Here is a 22,347-nt window from a genome sequence, read left to right as displayed (position 1 = left end):
AAAACACCAAGAGTATGTCCCTTGGGACTAATAACAGATTCCTATGTCAAATCAACTTAGATTTATGGAGAATCTAAGGCTATGGAAAAGAAAGAAGCTACATGACTCAGAAAGAAAAAAAGAAGACCCCAGCAGAACTGAGCCATCATTCCAAATGGGGTGTGAAGACATGACCTACCTAGATAACACAATCAGGCTACTAGCCAGACAAAATTTTCATCTATTTTACAAGCTAACACCTATAGGAGAGCTTACCTAAAAAGCTATCTTTAGATATCAATACACAGGATTATTTTATAATTACAATAGTTTTACAATAAGGTCTTACATTTTAATTATTACTTCATATGGTTAGAAAACAAGAGGGATTCTCTTTATACACATTTATACTATTTTCTACTGAAATCCACATGCAAATAGTTTCAGATTATATTAAATTTCCTTTAATATCAACTACATATAGTCTGTAAGATGCTTAACAACATCAAATCTAAGTACATACCCTTTTTAGCAGCTACTGTTTTACTTGGAACTTTATCTGTTTGTTTCAGACCAAACGATGGTGAAAAAACAGAGGCAGAATCTTCTTCATTACTGTCAAATTTAGCTGAATCTAAAAATTATAAAGCTTTCTTTCAGTAAAGAGACTCTATAAGGACCACTTAACAGTTAAACTTTGATTCTTTTTACTGATGACTTCTCTTTAGCTAATTGATCTTATAAATTTCTATTTTGTGATCATATAATCCACAACATACAAACAGCTGAAAACAAAAAATATAACAATGTTATATTTCAAAAATGTTAACTCTGTTGTAAATATAGAAATGTATAGAGTAATAAAATTCTTAATAGTCCCAAACGCTAATCATTTAAAACATACTGATCAGCTCAAAAATACTGATTTATTTTAAACTGCAAGATCTCACTGTGATTATTTTACTATCTACACATCTAATGCTGTTAACCATTTCAGGAATATCAGTAATAATGTTCAATCTAAGAAAGTGGTAACTTCATCTTTTAAAAGCCAATTTTAAGTCACTGAAGATCAATTTAAAAGGCAGTAGGCATGCTCTGGTTTCTCTTCAGATCACATAAATCTTTCGCCTTTTAAAAGGCAGTAGGCTTCAGTTTACTCTTATACTCCATTTTGATTCAACAATTCCGCTCTCCATCCCTTCCCCCTTCCCTTTGTCAAACCAAAACAGGGATTCGATATGTCTACTTAGATGTGGCAGTTTTACATAACAGTTTTGACATGCTCTCAAATATGCATATCTATCTATACACTTAGAACATGTATCAGATCTATGTCTGTCTGCCTGTATGTGTGTGTGTTTTAAAAATGCAAGACAGTTAAGTGTAACTAGATTGTTTTGACCTTAAAAATTCCCCACATAAAAATATAGGAAATAGGGGCGCCTGGGCGGCTCAGTCAGTTGAGTGTCTGACTTCAGCTCAGGTCATGATCCCGCAGTTTGTGAGTTTGAGCCCCGTGTCGGGCTCTGTGCTGACAGCTCAGAGCCTGGAGCCTGCTTCACATTCTGTGTCTCCCTCTCTCTCTTTGCCCCTCCCCAACTCACACTCTGTCTCTCTCTCTCTCTCAAAAATAAACATTAAAAAAAATTGTTTTAATAGGAAATAATATACACCCTGATTAAGTTTGCTTCTTTCAGCTACTACAGTTTAGTACAAATCCGAATATCAGTCCCCTTGTAGCTTAAAACAAAAAACTGTCACATATACATTCACATTGCCATGAAAATCAAATTTCATCTTCCAAGATTTCTTTATCTTTTTCTCTCATTAGAACACTACACGCACATCTATACACACATCTATCAACCTAACGAGTTCCATAATGCCTATTTTGACCAATTAGTCGGTACTCATCTTAGAAAAAGTAAATAAACCTTATTACATTGAGGGAAATGTAAAAAGAAGGTAAGTTTTCCGCTCATAAAAAAAAGTCCATAGCAATAATACAGTAATTAATCAATGAAAAGATTAAAGGAGCATACCATCTTCTGACTTCTGAGAGTATGAAGGAAATGAGAAGAGATTCCCAAAATCTTGACCTTTTTTGTCATGTGAAGATTTTCTATTAGAAAGAAAAATTAATCACAACTTAAATATAGTTTCAACCTTGGTAAATTATATAATGTGCTGCAGGATTATAATTACAGTTCTCTCATTGGTTTCTCTTTGTCAAACACAGGGGAACCAAACTTTTTTTTTCTGTCTCACATGCACAGGTGTGCATAGAAATACATTCAGAGACACCAGAAAAACCAATGATTTAACATAAAAGAATGGAAACTGAGCAAAGGTTAAAGTTATCCAAATTATCACTACATTAAATTTTATGATTAACAGAACTGTTCCAGAATTCAACATCAGTAAATTATGGCCAGAAACCTAAGGAGAAAGTCAGAATCTCTGTCAGAGTCCTCAATAATCCTATTTTTAACCCTAGACTGCCTATGATAAAACACTTCCTTTAAAAATCTAAAACAGCTTACAAACTTCACATCTTACACATTAAGGTTCAATACTCTCCAGAGGCAAAAAAAAAAAAAAAAAAAAAAAAAATCAAAGCCAAAGCTAGGGAAGAAAATTAAATCCTCCCAGTTCTAAAGAATTAGTAACTTCTCTGAACCATGTTGTCAATGTCCCATAGGCCTGCAGCCTATTTTTCTAAAGTTTTACTGGAACACGGCTACACTTAGTCATTTACATACTGTTTATGGCTGCTTTCTTGCTACAATGGCAACAACTGAGTAGTTGCAAAAGAGACCATATGGCTTGCAAAGCCTAAAATATTTGCTATAGAGCCCTTTGGGGGGGGGGGGGGCCTGCCAATCCATGCTCTATAGACAACAGTTCTGTAAACAGCTGCAACATTACCCAGATTTTTTCCTTTGTGAGGAGGACCTGACCTCGAATGATAATAAATTCTTAGACACAGTTTACTAGGAGATCTTTGATAGATGCCTAAATAATGAATTGTACCATATAACGAATAGTACTTTATTACTTACTCTGGAGTAGCTTTTGATTTGCCAGGTGAAAATGTATATTCATCTTTATCTAGGCCATCTGAAGGAACAAATTCATCTTCCCCATCATTTGTTATGGGAGATGCTTTCACTTTCAATTCCTCTAAATCATTATTGTCCTCATCATCATCAGCATCATCATCCTCCTCTTCTGAGAAGTCAAACGTGTACTTAGGCCTTTCAGCTAAGAGGAGGAAAAAAAACAGGAATGTTAAATCCAGCTTTATCTACATGAAATATTACAAATAATGCATTTGAAGATATTCCAGCTATCTCTAAAAAGAACAAAAGGGGGGAAAAAAAGACAAGCATTCACAGCAAAAACCAACAGCTTTGGCCTCAGTTATTTTGATAGCATCAAGGGTTAATCTTGTACTTCCCAGGAGGCTAATGCTGCATATGGTACAGGGGAGCACAAACTGATTAATAAGATTGTTAGGGTGCAATTGTCATACTTAAATATTACTCAAAAATAGGAATATAAGCCATTGTAAAAGGGACTACTAAGATTTCCCATTTCTGCAATTACAAAAGACAAATTTTACTCGTCTTAGAAAGTGCCGAACGTTCTCTCAACCTCTTACATAAAAACTTCTATCTTCTATTCACAATAGTTTTACTACAAAATAGCAGACCATAATTCTTCAGATGAATGAGAAATACAGAGATAATACCTCAACATATTACTAAACAATAATAAAAAAAGCATAAAAAGGTACCAAGTATGGGGAAAGGCACATTGGTATAATGCAAGTCTTATAATTTCTAGCATATACTATGGAATAAAATTTTTAAATAATTTGGATGCTGTGTCATTTTATACTTCGTTTTAGGTGTACGAAAAAGACTAAATACAATTTTGAAGTATCTAATTTAATAGATTAATTTTCACATAAGTTAAATTACTCTATTAAAAATTCACCTACATTGTACTACCTGTGTGCATTAGGAAAAGAAATTCAATCACTGGCGATTAGAGCACCAAAGAATTTAAGGCCTGACATACATTTTTTTTTTTTAATTTTTTTTTCAACGTTTATTTATTTTTGGGACAGAGGAGACAGAGCATGAACGGGGGAGGGGCAGAGAGAGAGGGAGACACAGAATCGGAAACAGGCTCCAGGCTCTGAGCCATCAGCCCAGAGCCCGACGCGGGGCTCGAACTCACGGACCGCGAGATCGTGACCTGGCTGAAGTCGGACGCCCAACCGACTGCGCCACCCAGGCGCCCCTGGTCTGACATATATTTTAAAACGTATCTCGCAGAAGTAAAACAACCATAATAAGGTATCACTCATTTTAACTAAATTAGGACTTAATAAAATTTGAGAAGAATCTTTACAATAGGACACTCAAGTTTTAAATATTTGAAGACTTCAAATTAATGAATATTCGGAAAGGATAAAATTGCATGCTTAACAGCCATACAAAATAACAAGATGATATCTTCATCCTAACTCTAGCACTGCAATTATATAAATTATGCTATGTGCATGGAATCAGACTTCTAATCATGAAACTTTTCGTGATATATGGGGTAGAAAACAAAACAAAAACTACAAAGCACTTCTACTGATCACTGTTGATATTCTACCAAGAAACAGTTTTTACCAAACATCTTCAAACTATGGATGGATTAAAACCCAAACTTTCTAACAAAAACCAATAGACAACATGATTCACTTTAGAGCAATCTGTGTCCAACTTTGCTAAAAACAACATTCTCTAAAGCAACATTTTTGTCTTCATGAACTGTAACTTCTGAAATACTAACAATTTAGTACTTTAATGACATTGACAGTACTAAATATACCAACTTATAGGAGTAATACTAACTTGGGCAAACTAGAATATACAAGAAAATAAAAACAAAATATATCAAAGTACCAGCTGCTCTCCTAAGCAAAGAATCTCTGGGAATAACCACAGGCTCTGTTTCTTCCAAGTCACTTTCTGACTTGGATTCATCATCTGACCAAGGATTCCGTTTCTTCACTTTCTTTGCAGTGGATTTACCAGATGATGTAGGTGTTTTTCTCACCCTGGTACCTAAAAATGAAAGAATAAGATATGTATCAATATTTATACAAATGTCATTACTAAAAATAAAACTCATAATGAAAGGTTAATTATAAAATAACAAATGTTCATGAAAATTTAAGACATTAACATCAACTACTAGAGGAAAAAAAAAAGCACAATAAAAAAAAAATCTAGCTATACCCTGTACATATATATTTTTCCCCCCTCACAAAAATACTTTGTAGGTAGGGGCACCTGAGTGGCTCAATCAGTTAAGCCGCAGACTCTTGATTTCAGCCCAGGTCATGATCTTGCAGTTCATGAGATTGAGCCCCACGTCAGGCTCTGCACTGACAGTTCACGGAGCCTGCTTTTGATTCTCTCTGTCCCTCTCTCTCTGCCCCTCCCCCACTCACACTTGCTCTCTCTCAAACAAAAAAATTTTTTCTTAAAAAAAAAAACAAAACAAAAAAATCTTTGTAACAGTTCCTCACCAGGCTCCTTTTTCTCCCTTTTGGGTTTGGGACCTTTATTTACAGGAGCTGACGGGATCAATGCCTCTTCTCCTGTACCCTCTACTGGTGTTCCACTGAATTCTTCATCAAATTCTACTTTTACTGCTGTGGTATCGAGATCACCCTATACATTAAACAAACAAACAAATAACTAGGAGTAAAAATAAAAATTAAGACCATACATTTCTAGTCAATAGATCACTTCTTCATATCAGATAAGTAATGCAGAGGACTTTGATCAGACCATCTTCTACTTTATTTACCTGCAGCAAATGATATTGCTTACACTCTACTATTCTGATACACTCTCTGAGATAATAGCTACTTAAAAGTAACCACAAAAAAAATAAGATGGCAGCTTTTGATTATCAAAGGGGCTTTCAGACCAATAGCAAAATACACCAAAGAGTACCTGCAAAATAAGTTCCTATATTTCAGGTCTCTCATACTAGAAAAAAAATCACAGATTATTGAAGGAAGATAAGCAACACATGTCATGCACTGCTAGGTATTAGTCAAAGTCTCCCTACCCTAAGATTATTAAAAGACAGAGAAGGACACCAGGACAAGTCATTAGAATACAAATAACAAATATGGAGGGAGGTATAAAAGTAACCCAGGGGGAGAAGTGAGCAACTCTGCCCAAGGCAGGGTCAGAGATGACTTCATGGAGAAGGAGCCTTTCTGACTCGGTTTTGAAAGAATCATGTATGTTTGCCAAGTGAAGAGAAGGAAAGGAGGGAAGAGCATCCCAGGCAAAAGACACAGAGGCACGATATAGCAAATTTCAAACAGTCGGGTAGGATTCAAGGAAAGGGAAAAGGAAAGAGTAGGCACATGGAAACACAGGGAGGTATGCAGTTGCTATATGACTGGATACTAGAATCTGTGTGCAGTCAGTGGGGAGTCACTGAAAACTTTTGAGCACCTGTGCAACAGTCACACTTATTTTTGGAAATATCACATAGGTAGTAAGAGACAAAACAGAAGAATGAAGTACAAAAATGTAGAAGTCATGATAACTAGAGACAGGAAGACTAATTAAGAGGAACACTTTACGTCAAAGAAAACTTCTGAAATTCTAAGACAGTATCAATGGAGACCAAGAAAAGCGGGGCAGTGGGGGGAGGACTGTGGAACTGCTACATAGGCAGTCAGTAGGATTCAGTTACTGATTAGATGAGAAAGTCCCAGGTTTTTGGCTTGTTTGTGATGGGTGATAAGGCACAGAGGTGGAAGAGGTTTTGAAATCAGGATAATGGGCTCAGCTTCAGTTATGTGGAGTCTGAGGGGGCTTGGGGCAGTCAGGTAGCTGTATTAACCTGGCACTCCTGAAAACATTGTAAGTTAGGGAAAAAGATTCAAGAGCCATCAGTGTGAGTGAAAAAAAAGGTCTGGGCGTAGATGAGGTTACTTGAGACTATGTAAGGTGAAGGGAAGAGTGCTAAGAACAAAACACCAACGAAAAAGGAGAGAGGCCATTTCCTAAGGAGGAAACTGCGTGTGCTAGGAAGCTAGGTAAGAGGCAAATAGTACCCACATCAGTTTATCAGAACAGTAGAAGAGAGTGATCTCTCTGGTATCACAAAGTTCCTATGCTTTCAAATATTAGCTCGGTACACTCCAGCTCTGAGGCTCATTTCTCAAGCTCTAACTAGACTAAAGGACGTATCTATATATTCCCTAGGCTCTAAAATCAACCTGCCCAGAAAAATCTGCTTCTTTCAGACCATCATGCCTCCTGTTTCCTCAACTCTGAACAGCCTTCTCAGTTTGACTAACTCTTGCCCAACAACCTTCTGGAGGGTAGCTTAAGTCCATACTTTTAAATCCTCAATAGAACCAATCAATGCCAATGACATGGGAGGTGCTTGATAATTTTTTAACTAAGGGTAATAACAAATAAATAGTAAAAGCTTACTTTGAAAACCAAATATTTTTCTGCTTAAGAGACTTCCTTAATTGGTCATGATGTAGAACTAAAGTTCATATTTTAAAGCTGATATGTTTTTGGTTGTTGTTCCAGGATTTTAATGTAGAATGCTGCTAAATAGACTATTTCTAGCTCTCATTTTAAAAACTCCATCAACCAAGTAGTTCTTTACATATATGTGGATCCTTGACTAATGTTTTCATTTTGTGGACCAACTGCTCTCATAGAACAAATGATTTCCTATCACAGTGAAATATATTAGAAACAAAGCATGATTTAATAAGCGCACAGTAAAACTGAATATATATATATATATATATATCTCATTAGGAAGATGGAGTCTACCAATGAGTTAAAACAAAAGAAATGTCATACCTTTTTCCTCTTCAGCAACTTTTTGCTGGCATCTGCCTTCATAGCAGTAATTTCAGGAACTATTCTTCTCCCATAAGGGGAAGGCATTGTCTCTTCCAACTGAAGTTTCTTCACCTTAGGTTTGCCAACTTTACCTTTTATTGCTTTCCCAGCCATTCCAGCCAGGATATCTTCTCGCTCTTGCGCCTCCACTTTCTGAAGTATAATTATAAAAAGGGTGGGTGCGAAACAACTCATTAGAAAAGACAATCAGTACTGCATAAGAAATTAAAACTACAGTAAAACCTTGGTTTGCAAGCATAATTCATTCTGAAACGTGTTTGTAATCCAAAGCACTTGTGTATCAAAGCAAATTTCAAGAATCATGGGCTCAGTTGGGATCACGTGGTGTTCGGGGTCACGCGCGACTCGTATCACTTGTCTTACAGATAAACAGGAAATCTTTGTAGCATAATAGCTTAATGGAAATAACATAAGCTTTGAAATCAGACAGACCTGGATTTCAATCTTAACACTTCCATTTACTAGTTTAAACTAATACAAGAAATAAGTTCTAATTTATAGAGCACCTATTAAGTTCCAGGCATTAAAACTCATGTAATCCCCATTTTATGAATGAGGAAGATTGGGACTCTACAAACATAACTGCTCTTAACCATAATGATATAATGCCTCCCTAAACAAGTTATTTAACCTCTCTAAACTTCAGGATCTTCATCTAAATAACTGTTTAATAAGCTCTTTCATTTGGGGTTGTGACAGGAGTCAATCTGAGGATTACACAGAACACAGTGCCAATACACAAGATATTCAATTAATGGCGTAAGATTTTAAATGATACAGAGAGACATGAAATTTAAGTCTAAATCTTTTTAGATGTAAAAAGTTACCATATCCAGAAAAAAATAAGTTGTCTGGACCTATTTTGCTAATTATCAAGTAATAAAATAAGGTGACAAATTAAAAGAGTAATAAAAAAAGCAGGGGGGAGAGGAGGGAAGAGTAGTGTTATTCACTGGGACTATTCTGAGTGATGATATTTCAACAATCAGGAAATTTATAGGCATAGCCACAAAAAGCTTTCTATGTCTCAAGAATCAGTGATCAAACTTAAAGCAGTATTAGACTATCATTAATATTAATCAGAAACAATGTCTTTTTAACATATGCCTGTTTCATGTATCAACAGAAAAAGGGTCTAATTTTAAAAAATCTAATTCATTAATCAAGGTCATATTATGACACTTGAAAGATGATTAAGGAAACCCAGAACAACAGCACTAAAAAATTCCAGGAATTCTATAAGGCTACCACCCTCATTTGTAAGAGTCCTAATTCTGATTTAGGTCATGAAAATAAAACTAAAACATGTGGACAAAAATCAATGAAACAACTAAAAAGTAAAAAATGTACTATCATACAAGTAATGACAAATAATAATTGACCTTGTGCTACTCAAAATCAGATGATCATATTGCTAACCTTAATTTAACTCTAATATTTTAAGTGAGTGAGTTGCTTCACAACAAATTGGGCAATTTTAGAAAAAGTTTACATTTTCTATCTTTCTCTACATTTTTTTTTTAAAAATTAGAATTCTACCTGGAGAAAACTAAGTTATAAAAACTATGTTAAAATTTCTCTGTTATAAACCTAAAGTCACTATCATTCTACTTTGTAAAAGTTAACATACTTATATTCAATCGTATATATTTTGTTCTTACCTCTTTGGGGAAAAACAAACTGAATCAATAAGCTATTTTGAAGTTAAGAAAATTTAACAGAAAATATTAGTATTCAATTTATTCTAAATTTAACTTCATGTAGGTTTTTACACTCATCTATACCAAATATGACTTTTCTTTATAACTTCATAGAGCTGGAAGCTTAATCCTAATGTACCTTATAAACACATTAACCTTTACAGACTTAAAAGAAACTGAAATAATTTAATTAAAGAACTTTCATCCTTATTTCATAAACATTACTTTTCCAAATATAGTTTAATGGAGACTTAACCTACATCCAGTTCCTCAACAAATGCTGCTAAATCTTCTTTCCAAAGATCTGAAGGAGATTTTCTTTTAAGATCATTGACCTCTCGCCCCTATAATAAAAAAGTAGTAAAATTTAAACATTCAGTAATTTAGTAAGGTATAAAGGGTAAATCAAAATACTTCTTTTTGTAAAAAGAAAAACAAATAAATGGATAATACTGAAATAGTTTCAAATTATTTAACCCACAAAAGTTCATACTTTTGCATCTCTCTGTTTAATCAGTTCTTCAACTTTTTCTTTAGTAAGAGACCACAGAGACATATTTAAAATATAATTAAAATCGGGGCCTGAAGGAGTTCCTGAATCAGAGGAACTATCATCATGCTGGTTTTGTGTTTCTTCCTCTTCTGCTGCCTGTAAAAAATAATAAACTTTATATTAAAGTCCTGTATAGTATCAAATCAACGCTGAATTTTATTGAATATGGAGTTAAAAATTCCACAAATGCTATACTCTTAATGCTATATTCTCAGGGTGGTTGGGGTTATTTTAGATTTCTATCTTCAGGATTACAATATAAAATATGTATTTGCTATAAAAAGTTTTCTAAAAATACACAATAAATCTTCAAAAGGAATGTATAGTCAATCCCTATTTATCTAGGAATCTGATGAAAAATTAACTGCTTTGCCCAGGCACTAAGTCATAAAATGAGAAGATACCACATCTTGAAATTAATAGAGTGGAACTAATGTTTTATCACTGCATCTTGTCAGATTTTTATATTGGTGAGTGAATTAACAATTTGAAACCCGAAATAAGTATCACTTATAAAGAATGTTTTACAGTTGTAATATAAATATGCTAAGGTGCAGTCACTCACTAAGTATGATTTCTTAATAAAAATTCTCTAAAGCAACAATACTCATGTCAGAATGAACAGAAAGTTCAATTAAGAATTTAATAGCTGGTGAGTTAGAGTAAGAATTGTGAGGGCTATTCTAAATTTTTATTTGCAAGGTCTTTTTTCATAGAAACGGTTGCAATAAAAAATCCTCTTATGCTAATATTAAATTTCAAAATCCAATGAATTTAATAGAAGTTCTTACAGGTGACATCACCTTTAAGATTTTTAACATAACAACAGCCATTAAATAAAATTGCATTTAAATTTTTTAAGGCACTCAGATAATTAAAAATGACTGAGTTAACCATGACATCCCAAGAAACAAAACGTTCGCTTTTGGTAACCAAAAAAAAAAATCGCTTTCAATTTAGTTTAAAATTTTCAGTAAAATGATGTATATATACACAAAGTAAAGTTTAGTGTACTTTAGAAGGGATAAAGATTAAAAATTGCAAAGCAACATGCTTCCTTACATAAACAAAACTATGAATTCAATTAAGCAACATTAGCCAAATAAGAAATGCTGTTGCTGAGCCGATAAATGATCAAAAAGTACCCAGACAAATAGTACTTACGACAAATTCGTAAATTCTACTGTTTTCAAAAATTCTTCATGAAACAGTGTGTTTCTATGGAATATTTAGGTTGTTACACTACTATTAAAATATTATCAGGCTGTCATGAAATCCTGTTTAGATCCACACTCTAGAAGTCTATTTGCTCTAGGTTTTGATGACACCCAGAATATTGGTAACATTCTATGGATATATGTGTATCTACCACTGTTAGCATGAAGATAACTAAGGATACTTTCAGAAATCAAGAATAAAAACTTTAATCTCATAATTATCTGCTTTGTAATTCTCTCTTCTCCAACTCTACACAATAGGACACTCTTGTAAGAGCAGCTCCTTTTGTTACCTTCACCCCCAAAGTGAGCACATGGCCAAGATGCTGAAAAAATTTTGATGGTGACAATGAAATTATTGAAACCAACCACTAGGTTTTACCCATGAAGTCTACTTCCACTGGAAGGGCACTCTCAAACCCTAAACATCTTTATCTTTTAAAACTAAGCATTAAATTTACTAGCTTACTAGTTAATTTTTTTTAAGATATAGTTTAAACCAACAATGATACAGAAGGGCAAGCAGTGTATAAACCATAATTTGGGGTTTAAAAATGCAGTAAAACACACTGAAAAGAGCAAAGTGCTTGGATCATCTTAATTCTGAACACTCCCCATCTTGTCCTCCCCCATCTTCCCCGAACGATAAATAAGCCTATTATCTTAATATATAATTGCTAAGCATATAATTTATTCTAAATTTACTCGCTCTAATATCTGGCATTCTACAGACTGTTCAAACTTTTAAAAAGCTTAAATAATAAAAACAAAAGCAACACTTCAATGTAGTTGATAAAAAATCTGAAAAACATTGTGGGTTGAGAATTCATAAATGTAGGGAAGTGTCAAGTTTCACTTTAAGTTATGTCATATAATCATAACTGTTATCACGTATACACAACATTCTAATTAAGAAATCAGTCATTTCCATAACGTTCTTCCTTTTGTACATTTGTGTTCTCAATCACAATGTTGTATTGCCTTTTTAAATTTTTCTTTTAATTATATACAACAGAAAGAGACTAATTCTTGAGAAGAATCTCAAAGTTTCAATGTTCCATTCACTGAATACTAGTACTTTATGATCTGAAATGGACAATTTAATAAATAAAAGATCAGATTTCATCTGAAGTTCCAGGGTTTAAACTTCTAGTCAAAGATCTAAGCGTAGGACAGAGCACATACTTGGTGCTCAATAAACCCTCTACTACTGAAGATTTTGTCTCTAGTCTTCCCAGCATAAACCAAAACCATACCAAGTGAATGGTGACTGGATACCATACTATGGCAATCGTCAGACCAGTGTGAAATCATTTATGTGCTACCAGTATAGTTCCCGGGTTGTACACATGCACCTCACAAAGACCACCACCACGAGTAACACCCTTTAATGGCAGGCTCAGAAAAAAGGCCAAGGAGACTGAGCTACCTTCTCACACCTGGAGTCATTTCTCCAGGCCCTGGTTGGGTCACACTGGCAAAGGGCTCTGTGGTGGGTGTGCACTGCAAAGTCCTGCACTGTATCTGTTCTGCGGATGAACAGAAGACTTCAGTCTCCAAACAGAGAACTCGGCACCTTTACAGCAGCATTAAATTTAAAATTTAGGGGTTGGGTTGTTTGTTTTGGAATTTGCTTTTAAAAGCTTCTCTGAATGTCTTGTTCTGCAAATGATTACCTTTTCTTGTGCTTCTTTCCAGGCTTTCACTGGGTCAGATTCATAACCTCTCTGGACTAACATTTGAATCAAATCTTTCTTTGACCTATTCTCTATGTGAGGGAAAAATAAAGTTAGGATCAAGAAAAGAGATTCAATTTGTATTTGTTTATATTCTACTGATAAAAATGTCTTCTATTAATAAAGTTTTTTTTCCATTTTAACTAATGTTTAAATTTTTAAAGGTTGCATCTTACCTATGGTAATTTTTCCCTGTATCTTCTCTAAAATGAAACGGGCTTGATTGTTAAGCTTTGTAGATTCTGCTCCCAACATTCCTACAAGCCACTCCTTACGTAAACCGTAATAACTTAATCGTAAATCAAAGAATTCTTTCAAAATGTCTTGCACAGTTTCATATTTCTTGAGACATCCCATATGATCAAAGAGTACCTAAGGAAAACACAGTTTTTGAAGATGACATAAATCCGTACTGGTATTTTTAACTTGTAGGACATCTACGGTATTTAAAATAACTACAACATACTTAAATGAACAGACACCACCGCTAAATGCTTGTTAAATAGAACCAAAATTATTAAGTAAATATTCCTTTGGTGACTCCAAGAAACATTCAATTCTCAAAACTATGACAATATTTAAAATAATTCTGAAAGATAAATAGGTCCTTTAAAAAAAGGTTCCTACTCGGGGCGCCTGGGTGGCGCAGTCGGTTAAGCGTCCGACTTCAGCCAGGTCACGATCTCGCGGTCCGTGAGTTCGAGCCCCGCGTCGGGCTCTGGGCTGATGGCTCAGAGCCTGGAGCCTGTTTCCAATTCTGTGTCTCCCTCTCTCTCTGCCCCTCCCCCGTTCATGCTCTGTCTCTCTCTGTCCCAAAAATAAATAAACGTTGAAAAAAAAAAAATTAAAAAAAAAAAAAGGTTCCTACTCAAAATGGCTATAAAACCATCTAAGAAATTTTTTTCAAACTAAAAATAAATGTTAGAAGTTTGTTTACAAATGTTGAGTTCACAAATGTTCAAGTTCTCTCTCCCCCATATACCTAATAGAGGTATATTTGTCTCTTTTTTGTTTTTTATAATCATGCTATAATCCATTCAAACTTCCTCAATTTGGAGGAAAATTTTACTTCTTCTCAATCCTTATTCTCCTTTTTCCATCTGCCTTTCTTAGCAGATTACGGCAGTTTGTCTCAGCCACTGTGCTATTGGACTTTTACTCTATTTTATGTCTAAAAGCTAATTTGGAATGGAATGAGGGTTACTCATACATGCTCACTTTCTACCTTTCTCTCCAATTACATATAAACACAAATATACAAGTTTAGTAAAGCAGATTAGAGCTGTGGGGAGAGAAGTGCTCCACAATTAAAATGCTAACAGAGACAGGAATAAGGAACATGAAAATCCTGCACCAATCATTCTCATAACTTCTGGTCAGTGTACATATCCTCTGTGTTCAAGCCCAGATGCACAAATGCAGAGTTGGGATTAAGAGTAGTGGGTAATAGGAGAGGAAAAGGAATGTACCTCTAGATTCTTCAGCAAATATATAGGGGGGAAACCATTCAGACTTATTATAGCCACAACCATCATGAAGCCAATCGCAAAATCCAACTCATGGCATGGAAGAAACATTAAATTAATAGTAAATCTAATCAATTACCATGGAATTACAAGTAAGAGTAGTTTGAAGTTTAAAAACTTTATGTAATCCAGCAGCTTCTGCTTGTGCTAGCTTCTCTTCAGTCATTTTCACCACAAATTTCACAGTTGTATCAGTATGATATTCTTTATAATCAGAAATTAATGCTGGTGTTTTATCTGTTCCATTTAGCATAGGTTCCAAAACCTGTTCTTTGTATACCTACAAAAGATATAAAAGTAAGTAATTCTTTTCCTGACACACACTTGCATTCTCATACTCTAAGTCACGCAATTCTTAAAATATTCCCAATTCCGGTGGGAAAAAAGAAAAATGCCGTCTCTATCATCTCCTGCCCAGCATCTATAAAGGACAATATATGGGGGTCTCAGTGGTGAAAGAAGATACACAGTAAGGGTTCTGATCTGCTCATACACCAAAGCGCAAGGAAAGGGCTAAGAGTATGAAGAGGATGACATCAACCACAGCTGACAAGAGATGACAACGCATATACTTTTAGATCGTAACAGCTGATACTGACACGGGTTTATTGACCATGTTTGTAAGGGTTCAAAGCTAGCTTAAGTCATTTTACCTTTTAAGGAAATTAAACTTTTAAATTACTACTTCAAATTCAAAGCACAAATTCAATTTGGAGGGGTCAAAAATGTATACAGGAAATTTTAAACACTGTACAAACTGAGGACAAACAACGACGGAATCATATTCTTACCAGAAAGCATTACATAACACACTGCCCTCCTGACAGGCAGCTCACACACGTATACTGACCTGTGTCCAAGTTCTAACTGGAAGCTCTGTAATCTCTACTGTGTTTCTATCCACCACAAATATTTCACCACTGACTGCATATTGGTTTTGACCAAGCTCTTGGATCGTTCCTTTAAAGTTTTTGTAGTTTGGAAGCTGCAGAGAAAAATAAAAATAACTCAAGGCACTGACTTGACTTCTCTCTTAAATGCCTATACCACACTTGAATGCCCCTTAGTCTACGGTCTACTGCTACTGACAGATTAACATGATTTAAACTAAATTCCTCACCCTCAGTAGTCTGTCTCCAAATAATCACTCAATCCTGAATTCACAACTTCTGTTAATATAATCTCAACATCTCCAAATCTCAAAACCTTAGCTTCATCTTTCCTAGTCTTCTTAGGAAATTTTTTTTCAGCCTATTGCCTCTATCCCTCCTTCTCCCCTAGATTAATAATCCTTTCAAATCAAACTCTTTGGATGTTATATTGAAAGCCTTCCACAACCCGCACCCAATCGGACTTTCTACCTTTTCTCCAATGATGTGCCTTCCAGGCCACTACTCTTCTTCCACACTCTGTTTAAACATTTTGAATACTCTTACAATATATACATATATCTGTATACACGTATAGAGAGAGAGAACGTGCACGCGCGCACATGAAAAGCAAATATTGACCAAATAGACTGACTTAATATTCTAAAATGCATCTGAAAAAATTAAGACATAATAATCATAAAACATCTTTTGCTTCTATTAGAAATATTTTAGAGTACTTTAAAGTATTTAAGGGGAAAAAGATTTTAAATCATACTTTTAGCCTGTTTTGTTTGATTTTAAAAGAATGAAATAAAACTTGGAGAGAAATACATAAAAATATTTTGTTTCCATATGCTGGTTTTATGAAGTGTTTTTTTCCTCTGCTTATTTACATTTTCTACAGTGACCACTATAATGTTTTAATTTTTATATTAGAAATACAATTTTAGGGGTCCCTGGGTGTCTCAGTCAGTTTAAGCATCTGACTTTGACTCAGGTCATGATCTCACAGTTAGTGAGTTCGAGCCTTGCGTTGGGCTCTGTGCGGACAGCTCAAAACCTGGAGCCTGCTTTGGATTCTGTGTCTCCCTCTCTCTCTGCTCCTTATGGGTTCATGCTCTCTTTCTCTCTCCTTCAAAAATAAACAAACATTAAATAAATGTAAAAAAAAATACACTTTTATTTAAGTGTATCTTTATAAAGGGAAACTTCCAAATGATTTTAAATCAAGTCAAAAAAGGGAAGACACCTTTTTAAGAAGTTTTTCTTGGAGAGAGTTTGGGGCAAAATAAGCACAGTGGATATAATCTCAACATTAAGGACAAAAATAAAAATTATGAGGATACATTAAAATATATACAATGTGTTAAGTGTCCTTACAACTCTGATAGGATTTATTAGTTTGAGAACAAAAACAAAGTTGCATATAATTTTGTCATGAAACTTATTCTCTACATAATTTAGATATTTAAAAGCCTGAAATGAGTTATTTTTAATTTTCAATAAACTTTCTCCCCATAATCCTTATTCTCCAGGCTTTTTCCAAAGCTTATATTTTTTACCATAAGCACATATCAAGTTACACACTAATAAGGTCTTTATTGTCTACAATATGTTCCAAAATGAAAATGGTTCCAATACTTTTCTAAAATGACTGGACTTTGTAGTTTACACATTATCATTTGTTAAATAAACAATATAAGCAGGAAGTTCTAAACAATTACCATAGGATGAGGATCCAAGCCATCTAGCATTCGTCTGACGTTGTTCACAATTTCCCTAGCATCATAGTTGGGTAGTTTACAAGCCCATCCAGTGCCAATGCCCTCAGCACCATTTATTAAAACCATGGGAATTATAGGAATATACCACTCAGGCTCTACACGTTGATTATCATCATAAAGGAATTTAAGCAGGTTGTCATCCACAGCAGGAAAAAGCAGTCTTGATAAAGAGCTAACAAAAGGGGGAAAAATATGGAAAAATGGCTTGGTTTTAGGAAATAAAACTTTATACATAATTAAAGACTATATTTCAAAAAGAGGAATGCATTTTTTAAAATATTTGGGGCGCCTGGGTGGCGCAGTCGGTTAAGCGTCCGACTTCAGCCAGGTCACGATCTCGCGGTCCGTGAGTTCGAGCCCCACGTCGGGCTCTGGGCTGATGGCTCAGAGCCTGGAGCCTGTTTCCGATACTGTGTCTCCCTCTCTCTCTGCCCCTCCCCCGTTCATGCTCTGTCTCTCTCTGTCCCAAAAATAAATAAACGTTGAAAAAAAAAAAATAAATTTAAAAAAATAAATAAATAAAATAAAATATTTGAATACATGTACTTAACCAATTTACTAAACTTATTACCAAATAGATTTTTCAGGCAGAAAGCCAGAATAAAGTAGCCCTATTTTACTTATGTGCTTACTTACTAGCCTACTTAATTTCTTAGTATTAGTAAATAATGTTTTATGGATTTCCTCTTACTCTGACTAAACCCCAAAACCCCTCCTCAGCCTATAAAGTAAAGTTGGATCAGAACACATCCTTACATTAATTAGGACTGGTTTCACCAATAACTCCCAAACACTGAGATCAAAAAAACTTCATTCTGTTTGCAATCAAATAATTTGGAACATTCACCCCCACTACAGTACCCAATCATTTCCATATTACAATTCTGTTAAACATTTAGTTATTTCCAATAGAAACTTCAAATAGAACTTTACACCACCGTATCAGCAAAAGCAAACTGTTACCTTAACATTGTGAAAATATAACGAGGGCTTGCAGCATCTTTGCCACCATGAAGCCGAGTTCCAAACTGACCAATTGGCTGAAGCAAGTTAATGTTGTTACTTCCCACAAAGTTCTGAGCCAAATTCACAATAGTCATCATCAATGCTTGCTACAACACAGAAACAGAATATGACGTTAATATCCTAAACTTTGTATACACATTCCCTAATTGTTATTAAAGTCCAAATTCTTGATTCTCTTACACATTTCCAAAGAATTTATAAAAGAAAAAATACTTTATTATGCTTAATTATCATTCTTCATGCCAGTAAGTATAGTTCTCAGTTGATTCCAATCTTCATGCTTACCTCTCCATGATGATAAGCAGACATCTCAGCAACAGATCCAGCCAACTGGGCAACTTTTACTTCACGTTTATCATTCCTCTTGAAACAGGTAAATAAAACTTTACGTTGGCCTGGTTTAAAGCCTATTTTTAAAAAGAACAATGCCTCTTTTAAAAATATTACTTGAGATATAGTTGCAATGTTTCTTTTAATGACAACAATGCTCCATATGTTCAAGAGAAAAAAGCAAAGATAACAGTTTCCTTTTGAAAAATAACTAGAATTGTTACCTGAGATTTCCTAACAAAATAAGTACATAGTAACATGATTTTACACCGTCTCAGTCTATTCCAAAAGTGAAGTACCATGTAAAAGCCCACCTGCTGGTGGTCTTAAAGAACTGCTCAGTGGTACCAAATTCCTTTCACAGGAGTTGCCAAACATCCATACACCCAAATGTCAGTTGTAACTAAAGTAGCAACAAACCATCAATGATCTTGAAAAGTATATTATTAGAGTATCCCAAATCAGAAACCCTTACAAAGAAGAGATGTGTTATGGCAGTTAAGAATGCAGGCTTTAGAATCCCACTAATCTGTATACTCTTCTCAACTTGTCCATTTACCATTTGACTTTTTGCAAATTACTAAACCAGTAAGCCTCAGTGTCCTCATCAGTGTAACAGAAATAATTACCTTCCTAACAGAGTGATCATAAGGATTACATGAGATAATGCAAGCAAAGTATTCTGCTTCCTTATCATTCTTCTTGCTCTAGATCAGTGAGCATAGTAATAAGCTTTTCAGTGTAGGCTAGCTATCATCATCATTGTGGACCCAGAGCAGGTAGAAACAAAAGGATGACAAAATATGGCCACTTTCCTTGAAAATTTTATAATCTAACTGAGGAGGCAAAATTGACACAAGTAAAATAACAGGCACACAATAATGGAATAAAAGTTTAGGCATCTGAAACCAATCTGGACTGCAGTTGTTAGAGAAGACTTCACAGAAGGGATGTAACTTAAAACTGAATTACATGGACTGGTAAAACCATCTGCTATTAGCTGAAAACCCAAGGAACACAAAGATCAACTTGCTAAAAGTTATAAAATGAAAATTAAATGTTTCTAGATAGAAGACAAAAATCTGCTCTAACTACTGGGTGCCAGTTTCTAAAGATTTTTTGGCGTAAGTTTTTGGGTACTGAGGTATAAAGGTGTTTTTAAAATTTAGTCTCAGGGGGTGCCTGGGTGGCTCAGTAGGTTAAGTGTCTAACTCTTGACTTCAGCTCAGGTCATGATCTCATGGTCGTGACATTGAGCCCCGCATCAGGCTCTACGTTGACAGCACAGAGCCTGCTTGGGATTCTCCCCTCCTCTCTCTCAAAATAAATAAAGAAGCATTTTTTTCTAACGTTTATTCATTTTTGAGACAGAGAGAGACAGAGCATGAATGGGGGAGGGTCAGAGAGAAGGAGACACAGAATGTGAAACAGGCTCCAGGCTCCGAGCTGTCAGCATGGAGCCTGATGCAGGGCTCGAACTCACGGAATGAGAGATCATGACCTGAGCCGAAGTCGGACACCCAACCGACAGAGCCACCCAGGCGCCCCCAGAAGCGTTTTTTAAAATTAGTCTCAGTTAAATATTTTAGAATTTATGAAAATCTGATTTTACTTTTTATTTTTAAAAGTCTGCAATCTGGGGCGCCTGGGTGGCTCAGTCGGTTAGGCGTCCGATTTCGGCTCAGGTCATGATCTCACAGTCCGTGAGTTTGAGCCCCGCGTCAGGCTCCGTGCTGACAGCTCAGAGCCTGGAGCCTGTTTCAGATTCTGTGTCTCCCTCTATCTCTGACCCTCCCCCATTCATGCTGTCTCTCCCTGTCTCAAAAATAAATAAACATTAAAAAATTTTAAAAAAAGAAAAAAAAAGTCTGCAATCAACTGGAGTTAAAACTTTCAAAACTTTGCCCTAATTTTCCTAAAAAACAAAAGAGTTTAAAAGATTCTAAAGAATCAAGGACTATAAAAGATTTCAGTCCTACCAAAAGATCTCAAAAACAAATTCAGAATTTTAAAATTCATTATAAGAATGGCTTAGAATACATGATATTAAGAATATACTCGATAACTACATACAAAAGTGAGAAAGATTTTCAAACAAAAGCTACTTACCATCAACAAGAGATGGTATAGATCTTTCATTGTCTGAGTTTGAGAAGAGAATCAATTCTTTGTTGATGAAATCATTGTAAGTCAAATGCTTTGTTGCTGTACCATACAAAAATTGCTAAGAAAAAAGTTACACAGCAACACAGTCGTTAGTCCTCCATGACTTTTAGTTTCTTTCTTCCCCCAGACCACCACTCTTTATGACTAACCTCTGGTAAGCCATGTAACCTACGCTGTCTCCGATCTTCCATAAAATTTGTTAACCATTCTTTTCTGTCATCAATCTTCTTCTTACTGAATGCCTGAAAGATTCCAGGTAACAATTTAAAATATTAAAGATTAAATGAATTTCATTATACCATTAAAATTTATAATGGCAAATAACTAATTATTAATTGCTCAGAAATTAAGGTGTTTTTTTTTTAAATATGCTTCTGTCCAAGATATACTTGAACAGAAGTCTTTCAATTAAAGAACTCTGAAAGCACAGCTTAATTTGTGTGTGAGACTGGGTTGAAGAAACACTAAGATTAACTAGTTTGGGCATTCGAGTTCAAAAGAGACTTATCACAGAAAACCAAGACTAGAAAGAAAGGTATGGCAGGTAGAGAGATGGATATTAGGAAAAAAATTTTTAATTAACTTGATTACCAAAGTAATGGCAGCATCATCTTCAGGGCCAGCATATCTAAACAAGATGCGGTGCCTTTCCATATCAGCAAAATATTCCTTTGCTTCTTTAGCTGTACTGGTACCCAAACCTGCACAATTTAAAAAATAAAGTTGAAAATAATCCAGACAGAGAACAACAAATACTATATGATCTCATTCATATGTAGAATCTAAAAAAGTTGAACTCACAGAAAGAGAACAAAATGGTTATTTGCCAGGGGCTGGGGAGAGGGGCATATGGGGAAAGTTCAATCAAAGAATACAAACTTTTTGTTATAAGGTGAATAAATTCTGGGGATTTAATGTGTAGCATGGTGCCTATACTTAATAATACTATATTGTATACTTGAAAATTACTGAGAGAATAGATCTTAAATATTCCCTCTATAAACAGAAAAAAATTAACTATGTGAGGTAATAGATACATTGACTGTGGTAATCATTTTCCAATATATATATATATCAAGTCATCATGTTGTACATTTTAAATATGTATAATTTTATTTGTCAATTATTCTTCAATAAAGCTAAAAAAATTTACATGAATTGTGAACATTAACAGTTGTTTAAACCTATTAGGTTAAAAGCTGATAGATCAAGCTGGCAACACCTGTAGCAATGGGTCAATCTTAACAAAGAAAACTCAGATATTACAGGCCTCTTGACATAAATATACAAAGTCACCTGTTAAATGTTTTTGCCACATAAATCTAATCCAAATCTATATAAAGCCTCTGATTTTTTTTTTTTTTTAAATTTTTTTTTCAACGTTTATTTATTTTTGGGACAGAGAGAGACAGAGCATGAACGGGGGAGGGGCAGAGAGAGAGGGAGACACAGAATCGGAAACAGGCT

The 22,347-nt window shown here is 34.8% G+C and overlaps 1 protein-coding gene across 2 annotated transcripts in view; it reads right to left on the bottom strand.

The window, feature by feature from the left end:
* TOP2B (DNA topoisomerase II beta) overlaps positions 1 to 22,347 on the bottom strand; it is a 65,449-nt gene that overhangs the window by 5,123 nt on the left and 37,979 nt on the right. For both annotated transcript variants that reach the window (XM_047874384.1, XM_047874385.1), the window contains exons 16-33: positions 21,472 to 21,581; positions 21,030 to 21,122; positions 20,824 to 20,938; positions 18,670 to 18,791; positions 18,322 to 18,470; positions 17,299 to 17,530; positions 15,553 to 15,687; positions 14,782 to 14,982; positions 13,353 to 13,548; positions 13,117 to 13,208; positions 10,164 to 10,319; positions 9,931 to 10,014; positions 7,908 to 8,102; positions 5,579 to 5,723; positions 4,950 to 5,111; positions 3,045 to 3,246; positions 2,025 to 2,104; positions 503 to 613 (exon numbers count right to left, since the gene is read on the bottom strand). In XM_047874384.1, coding sequence (XP_047730340.1) covers positions 503 to 613; positions 2,025 to 2,104; positions 3,045 to 3,246; positions 4,950 to 5,111; positions 5,579 to 5,723; positions 7,908 to 8,102; positions 9,931 to 10,014; positions 10,164 to 10,319; positions 13,117 to 13,208; positions 13,353 to 13,548; positions 14,782 to 14,982; positions 15,553 to 15,687; positions 17,299 to 17,530; positions 18,322 to 18,470; positions 18,670 to 18,791; positions 20,824 to 20,938; positions 21,030 to 21,122; positions 21,472 to 21,581 — 2,580 coding nt within the window. The remainder of the gene's footprint in view (positions 1 to 502; positions 614 to 2,024; positions 2,105 to 3,044; positions 3,247 to 4,949; positions 5,112 to 5,578; positions 5,724 to 7,907; positions 8,103 to 9,930; positions 10,015 to 10,163; positions 10,320 to 13,116; positions 13,209 to 13,352; positions 13,549 to 14,781; positions 14,983 to 15,552; positions 15,688 to 17,298; positions 17,531 to 18,321; positions 18,471 to 18,669; positions 18,792 to 20,823; positions 20,939 to 21,029; positions 21,123 to 21,471; positions 21,582 to 22,347) is intronic.

This window comes from Prionailurus viverrinus, chromosome C2 (assembly GCF_022837055.1).
Source record: "Prionailurus viverrinus isolate Anna chromosome C2, UM_Priviv_1.0, whole genome shotgun sequence".
Taxonomy (NCBI): Eukaryota; Metazoa; Chordata; class Mammalia; order Carnivora; family Felidae; genus Prionailurus; species Prionailurus viverrinus.
Note: the sequence above shows the minus strand (reverse complement) of the source record. Positions and strands in the feature narration are given on the sequence as shown.